General features: G+C 36.0%; 1 protein-coding gene across 1 annotated transcript; it reads left to right on the top strand.

Annotated features, from left to right (window-relative positions):
• LOC107614158 lies at positions 2,096–4,880 on the top strand. The gene is made up of 3 exons (XM_016316385.2): positions 2,096–3,225; positions 3,385–3,486; positions 4,537–4,880. The coding sequence occupies exons 1-2, from the start codon at positions 2,115–2,117 to the stop codon at positions 3,465–3,467; spliced, it is 1,194 nt and encodes a 397-aa protein (XP_016171871.1). The 5' UTR covers positions 2,096–2,114; the 3' UTR covers positions 3,468–3,486; positions 4,537–4,880.

The raw sequence follows: 8,431 nt of genomic DNA, 5'->3' as shown, positions 1-8,431 counted from the left end.
ATATACTCTCGATTTTGGTGGGTCAAAAAGGTACAGAGCAAAAAATGGCATGGGTTAGTTGGGATACTATGACAAGACCGAAATTGGAAGGTGGACTAGGTTTTAAGGACCTAGTGGCTCAGATTTGGCGCTATTAGCAAAATAATATTGGAAAGTTGTCTCTCAGCCACAATCACTCCTATCTAGACTCCTCAAAAATAAATATTTTCGATACAGTTCTATAATGAATGCAGAGATTGAAACCGTACCTTCGTGGGGGTGGCGTAGTATATTGGAAGGGCGTAAGGTTGTTGAAAAGGGGTTGGTTTGGTGAGTTGGTGATGGATCCAGTATCCAAATCTTCAATGATCCTTGGCTTGCACCTCCACATCCTTATGTTGTTTCTTCATCTGAAACTTCTAATCTACAAAATCAACTACTATTGATGGTCAAAGACTTAATACTTTCTAATGGTCAGTAGAATCAAACTTTAATTAGAAGTATTTTTTCTGAGGACACTAGTCAGCCTGTGCTAGCAACAACAATTAGGGGGTGGAGAAGATAAAATTTATTGGGCCCTTAATAAAAGTGGTTTGTATGAAGTGAGTACTGAGTACTGTGTGGCTTATGGGTTCTCGCTTCCTCCCATTGAATTTTGCCCAGAGATTATGAGACAACAAAATTTGTGGCGAGAACTGTGAAAGCTGAAAATCTCAGGAAAGATTAAGATTTTTCTCTGGAGGGGCTTCCATGAAAAGCTTCTTGTGCTACAAAAGCTTTATCATCGCATCCCATCGATTCAACCTATCTGCCGAAAATGCCTACAATTTCTAGAAACAATCAATCATTGCATCTTCCATTGTGTAGAATCAAAGGAAATTTGGTAAAAAAAAATGGACTTACTAGCTACTAGAAGGAGCACCGAAGACTTTGATTTCTATGTTGAGTGGAACTTGAGAATGGGAGTCTTGCGTACCCAACCTAATAGCTCCTCTCAGAGAATGATGATGGTAATTTTGAGCTGGTCCTTATGGAAGGCTAGGAACAAGTTCATCTTTGATAATGTATTAACTAGTGTAGAAGAGATAATGGAGTCGGTTTTGAAGCTGCAGGAAGAGTTTTAACAAATTCCCACTTCTTAATTGATGAGCACTTTACTTTTTTATCTCTCTTATTAGATTATTATATGATGTTACCTCTATAGTAGAGCGTTGGGAATCCCCCATTTCTTTTATTTGTCCCATATATGGACACTTATATGTTTCTTTCATTTCATGAATGGAATTATCTGATTTTGGGATAAAAAAAACTATTACATAGTAACTAAATTTGAATGAGTCTATTCTTGTTTCTTGGATGTTGAGCTGTTTTTATTCTTTATAAATTTTAATATGCTTTTTTCATAAATATGAGATTAGGTGAAGAAAAAAAAGTTAGATGGTTATCAATGGTAACTATTATCATTGTTTTCAGAATACATAGAAGTACACAAAGGTAAACAGGAATAAGTCGTATTTTTTTTAAGAAAATAGTGATTTAAATTAAAAAAAAAATCCTTGTTATATATAGCTTATTCCTATGTACCTGTATATTTTTGGAAACCATAATAATGGTTGTCATTAGCTCGGCCATATTGAAAAAGTCATGCTTGTTGTTTGTGTATTTTTATATACTCCTATGTACTGTTTGGAGACCTATATATTGTTTAGAGATGATGATAATGGTTTATAAAATTGGATTGGAAAAGTATAGGGTACCAATTTCTTGTCTGCCAACTTATTGTTAAAAATAATTAATTATTATATTTTAAACACATGTATAAGGAGACACATCCAAAAATATATATATAAAGACACTTCTATTAAATACAATTATAAAAAAAATATTTTTATTAGACACATTCACAAAGACACTTTCATTAAACACAGTCATAAACAAGAGTTGTTCTTGGTAGAAATTGACAAAAATACTATTGATAACGTAACAGAATTGAATTGGATTTTAAAAATTTGGTTGAAATTCGCCGGGTTAAAATTAAAAAATTGGATTTAAGAAAATAATAAATTTTTATTTTATTTAAAAGAATTCTACATAACAAACAAATAAATCCTTTCTTCTCTGTGTTCATATTGTTGATGATGGAGTCGGCGGAAACAGGAGCATGCCTGTGGATGGTTACAAACGACTACATCTTTGGCATCCGCTTTGAGAAGTTAGAAAAATTGGGGAAGAATGAGGATAGGGATTGGAAATCCCATCTTGAGCAGGCTCCGTTTGATTTCTGTTTGAATCTTCCAGAGTCCTGCATGTTGGATCACTTTATTTTCGACTCGAAAATTTTCTTAGTCGGTAAGCAAACCGAGTCTGGAACCAAGATCTACCAAATCTCCTATGTCGGCGGCAACACGTTGGGCATATCTGAGGCAGTAGAGACGGGCGCAATCCCTCCGCTACCGACCGAAGACTTCCTTTTCCTTGCAAACATTAAAGATGACGTTTACTTGTTGGAGCTTGGTGCGGTACCACTGTTAGGAAGAAAGACGGGGTTATGGGTTTTATGTCCCAATCCCCGTCCCCCGAACTGGCATTCCGCGCCCGCTCCTCCAACCGAAGTCAACTCTGATAATTATAATTCTCCTCTTTGTTTTGTGCTAAATGATAAATTCTTTTTGCATCGCCTGTCCGCACCAGGAATTGCATATCTCTACGATCCCCAACCTAAAGCATGGATTAAACTGGAGCGCACATTTTCTCTTCCTGGTTATGATCTTTTCCTGCGTGTGCGGTCCCTTGGGGATGTAGGCGATGGCAGTGTGGTGCTGACATGGAAGCTGAAGGGTCTTCCCATACGTGGTGTGAAATATGACATACACGCTTTGCTGGTGGATAATAAAGATTATTGCATTCTTCGCCAGCAATGCCTTGATGAGTTGTGTGAGGCGATCCAACCATCCTTCTTTGATGATTTTTCCTCCAATCTCAACTTGGTTGACCTTGGCAACAACAAAGTATGTGTTACCATCTCTGGTCTCGCAGAAGGCATTCCATCCTTTTGCATTTTAGTAGTTGAATTAAGGTTGGTACAAGAGGAGGAGCAGCAAAGGTTCTTATCTGTGCGTGTACTCGTGAATCGAGTCTTAGATACGAGGCCTTATTTCTTAGATGACCGCGTTGTTCAAGTGCTCTACACCTCCTTTCTTTTCTCCCTCAGAAAGGGAATGCCTCGCAAACATCCATATTCCCAAGGTATAATGTTGCTTTTGTCAGCATGCTTCTTGTTATTCTGTAAGAGTTACCATTAAATTATATCCATCAAAAACATTGTTAGGGATTTGGTGAATAAATTTTCTTTATTTTTTAAAAGACTTGTTATTCTTAAGACTTGAGAACAAAATTACGTTACAGATTGCATCTCTCCAAGGAAAGAGCCCAAGCTAGCTGGTGGGACGAATCCAAGCAACCCAACAACAGCATTCGAACAAGAATGACTAACTTCAACCTGTTCATGTATGCTTTGTTTTATTGTTGTTCCCTCTGCTATGATTACTTGTTTTTCATTGGCGATCAGATTTTGAATACTGATGTGTTTATTCCGCTATTAAATAATGTTAGACATGTTAGTAGGATTTCAATGTTCATATAATCATTTTGTACTTTTTTAGGTTATAATCTTTTTCATTCACAAAATTGAGAAAATATCAAGTTTTAGTCAAAGATAATAGATGAATCAATAAGAGCATATGAGTCAAGAGGAATAAGTGATGTATCTATTTAACTTGTGGCTTATTCCTCTTTCTCTTTCTTTCACTCTTCTTTCTTTTTGATATTTTAATATTTTACTTTTCTGAATTTTATATTTTTACTTTTTTTTTTAAGTTAAGAATTTTCACATAAGGTGTTTGGAATTTGAGATAGATTTTACCTTTGTTGATGTCTTGATCTTTTCCTAATTTTATTGTGGCATTTATAAAATGATATATGATCGGCAAACATTCAAATTCGTTTCTGTATAATTTTTAAATTTCATAAATTATTGGTACCATGTTGATTATAATTTATATAAGCCTTTATTGATAGAGAAAAATATGTGATTCCAAATTTCCAACGCAGTTGACACTTTTGCTCTTTTTAAGCCTTTGATAGTCTTTTTCTTTGTAAAAATTTTGAGCTTTTTTTCCTTGGTTTTAGAATTTCTTTTGGTTAAAATGCTATTAGTTATTGAATCATTATTTCAAAGCTATGGTTAAAGGAAGATTGAAAGCCAAGGTTACAGTAGGGGCCTGTTGACACTTAAAGGGTGAATGCCAAGATATGGTAGGGTCTTGTGGGGAAGGAGATGTTGCTGTTGTCTAATTATCTTAGAATTCATTTAGTTTATTCAACAAATTATGCTCTTTCTCATTTGTTTTTTGGTGATTTGTTTCTCTGGCTTATTTAATTATATATGTCATGAGATTTATTGTTTGTGTTATTTCTAAATCTAGATGAATGAATGATAGTTAACGGAGATCACAGCAAAATTTGAATTTGACAGAGGAGGTTATTTTTGGTCTGCAGATTAAGTGTTATATGAAGCAGTTGTTGTCGATTCTCGGACATTGTCATGCTAGGGGTGTGATGTACTGGGATATCAAGGGATCAAATCTTCTGGTGAATAATGAAGGGATACCGAAGGCGTGGTTGAATATAATAGTACATTGAAATTTTCTTAGTGCGGTATTGGTTGGATTTGATGATTTTTATGAAGAATAGTTCTGGTAGTAGTAGCTTCTGCTTGTCAAATCTATGGATATAAGACTTTTAAAAGAAAATTAGATATAGAGATGTCGACTATTTTACATAACATCCTTTTCAGCAATAATTTTTATATTATCAATGGTTGGAATTGTTCTGTTAACCTGCAACATTTTCCAGGTTAGATAGACGGTGGTTGCGATAATGTCAAAATGGTACATAAGGTAAAGATCTGCTACCCTTCCCCCTCCCAGAACCAAAAAGGGTCGTGCAATATTTGCTAGCTGGAGTCCATTATATTTTCCCAGGTTTTGGTTTGGGTTTAGTAATCTCAGGAATAATTCGAGTGCATGATGATATGCTTATGGTTGAATTTCATCTGTGTTTGTGAATTACAGTTCCTTAGTTATTGCTGCAGATTATATATATGCTACCTAGGACATTTGTTAGTTAAGCATTAAAAAGAGATGTCCTACGTTGCATGAGATTTCAATCCTTAAGTAGAGTTTCACATTTCTTAGGAAAATTCTTTTTGTTTGTTATGTTAAAATAGTTGGAACTTGGAATTAATTAAGTGCATACTTGCCCTATCTGGCTATAAATCTCGGATTTTTGACGAAAATGTGCAGAAATATATTTATGTACATTAAAATTTTTATATTTTGAATGGTTTTGTCTCTCCTATTCAATAAAAAAACACAATAAAATATTCATGATACGAGATATCTATGTGTTACGGGTCTTTCTATGATGATTTCACTTGCTATTGTTCTAACTTCTAAAGGCTTTATTATTTCACTTATGAAAGCATTAGTGGTATGTTATTCGTGATCCTAATCAGCAGTAGCTTAAATTCCAGCAGCTCCCCAACATCCTAACAAGAGAAAGGAAGCTTTGGTGGAAGAACACTTTATTGCTTAAGTGTGGTTACAAATGATTCACACACCTTACACTAATTCTTATCTCCTATTTATAGCCATCCACCTCCTCAATGGATGGTTAAGATCAAATCTAATCAACGGTCCAGATTAATCCTCCAGAACCTTCTTTACAAATATCTATCCTACCACAACTTTCCAATTGTTTCTAGATTATTCCATACCACTCTTTATACTTCTATATACATCTACACTCTTCTAGAATACTCTATGATCTTCTAGAGTCTTCTAGAACCTTCTAGGATATTCCAGGAACTTCTAGGACATTCTAGAACGTTCCAGAACCATCTAGAGCATTCTCAAATACTCTAGAAAACTCTACAAACATTGTTAAATTTAACCTTCTAAAATTTACTGTGACATTCTCTCCCACCTAATGCGCAGACGTCCTCGTCGCGTTCTGTTCATGATAGCGCTCTAGGTGTTCTTGGAATTGCCACAGATCTTCGCGAGTTTCCCAGCTAGCTTCGGTTATCGGGAGTCCTTTCCACTTGATCAAGTATTGGATACTTGGTGGCACCCCTCTTCGTCGCACGATGCGATTAGCTAGGATCTCTTCAATTTCTTTATCAAATGATCTAATTACCACGGGTGGAGCACGACTCGAGTTACCTCTACTCGGTTCATCTTGGTCTTCATGATATGGTTTAAGCATACTCACATGGAAGACCGGGTGAATCTTCATAGAGGGAGGGAGTTGTACTTTATAAGCAACCTCCCCAACACGTCCAATGATCTCAAATGGTCCTTCGTATTTGCGGATTAAACCCTTATGAACCTTGCGAAAGGCTTTGAATTGTTGTGGCAGAAGTTTAATCATTACCTCCCACTTGATAGCTTGCATGCCTCCTCTTCTTATCTGCCCATTTCTTCATCCTCTTTGCAGCTTTGTCGAGGTAAGAACGAGTAACATCTGCTTGTTCTTCCCATGACTTAATCATATGATAGGCTCCAGGGCTCTTCCCTGAGTAAGAGGAAGAAAGAGAGTGAGGCGTAAGCGGCTGTTGTCCAGTCACAATCTCGAACGGACTCTTTCCTGTAGACTCACTCCTTTGCAAATTGTATGAGAACTGAGCAATGTCGAGGAGTTTTGTCCAATCTTTCTGATTAGCGCTTACAAAATGCCTCAAGTAACACTCGAGTAAGGCATTCACTCTCTCAGTCTGCCCATCGGTTTGAGGATGGAAGCTTGTTGAAAAATGAAGCTCTGACCCAAGGAGTTTGAACAACTCTGTCCATAGTCGTCCTGTGAAGCGTGGATCTCGATCACTAATGATGCTTTTAGGCAATCCCCAATATTTCACCACATTCTTGAAGAATAGTCGTGCTGCCTCTTCTGCAGTGCAATCAGTAGGGGCGGGTATAAAGGTAGCATACTTCGAAAATCGATCTACTACCACAAGAATAGATCCAAACCCCTCGGACTTTGGTAAGGCAGAGATGAAATCTAGAGAGACACTTTCCCATGGTCGCTCCGAAGAAGGCAGATTAATCCTCCAGAACTTTCTTTACAAATATCTATCCTACCACAACTTTTCAATTGTTTCTAGATTATTCCATACCACTCTTTATACTTCTATATACATCTACACTCTTCTAGAATACTCTATGATCTTCTAGAGTCTTCTAGAACCTTCTAGGATATTCCAGGAACTTCTAGGACATTCTAGAACGTTCCAGAACCATCTAGAGCATTCTCAAATACTCTAGAAAACTCTACAAACACTGTTAAATTTAACCTTCTAAAATTTACTGTGACAATACGAATAGAGAAAGTAAAGAAGTACTTTATTGTATAAGAAAGAGAGAGAGAATATTTGTTGTTAATATTGCTGTGTGTATTGTCTGGTATCATATCCCCATTTATACATGTATAGGATTCATATTTTCAACCTTCATTAAATGTAAATTTTTTCTTGGTAACATGAATACTAAGTCACCTATGATATTAATGGGCATCTATATCCTGTGTTTATCACAACACTCCCCCTTGTATGACTATTTAGGATTATTGTCTCGTTAAAACCTTACTAAAAAAAATCCAATAGAAAAAAAACCTTAGTGAAGGAAAAAGAGTACAATATCCTTTGTGATGGGGACTGCCTCATTAAAAACTTTGTCAAGAAAAATCCAATGGGAAAAAAAACTTGACCAAGGGAAAAAGAGTACAATCTTCCCGTCTTATCAACATCATTTAATGTCTCGAAATCGACGCATCCCAATCTCATACACCAATCTTTCAAATGAGAATTTTGGGAGTGACTTTGTGAATAAATTTGCTAGATTGTCACTTGAGCGGATCTGTTTGATATCAATTGTCCCTTGATTTTGAAGATCATGAGTGAAGAAGAATTTGGGAGAAATATACTTTGTTCTATCACCTTTGATGTATCCGCCTTGAGCAATGCATGCTGTATTATTTTCAAACAAGATAGTTGGAGCTATCTTATGATCAATCAGTCCACATGATGACATAATATATTGGAAAACACTTGCGACTAGCTTCATGTATTGCTAGTATTTCAGCATGATTAGAGGAGGTTGTTATTATCGTCTATTTCGTGGACCTCTATGATATAGCTGTACCACCATATGTGAACAGGTATCCTGTTTGAGATCTTCCTTTGTGTGGATCAGACAAGTATCCAACATCTGCATAGCCAACTAATTGTGATTTGGATCAATAGGGATAAAACAATCCTATATCAACCGTTCCATGAAGATATCGAAAGATCTGTTTGATTCCACTCCAATATCTTCTGGTTGGAGAGAAACTATAT

The sequence above is a fragment of the Arachis ipaensis genome, chromosome B08 (genome assembly GCF_000816755.2).
Source record: "Arachis ipaensis cultivar K30076 chromosome B08, Araip1.1, whole genome shotgun sequence".
Lineage (NCBI taxonomy): Eukaryota > Viridiplantae > Streptophyta > Magnoliopsida > Fabales > Fabaceae > Arachis > Arachis ipaensis.
Note: the sequence above shows the minus strand (reverse complement) of the source record. Positions and strands in the feature narration are given on the sequence as shown.

What these genes read in the sequence shown, in the direction of transcription:
- LOC107614158 (XM_016316385.2), top strand. Translation starts at nt 2,115, where the DNA reads ATGATGGAGTCGGCGGAAACAGGAGCATGCCTGTGGATGGTTACAAAC. An exon ending in CAAACATCCATATTCCCAAG is followed by an intron (nt 3,226 to 3,384) that starts GTATAATGTTGC and finishes ATTACGTTACAG; the next exon opens with ATTGCATCTCTCCAAGGAAA.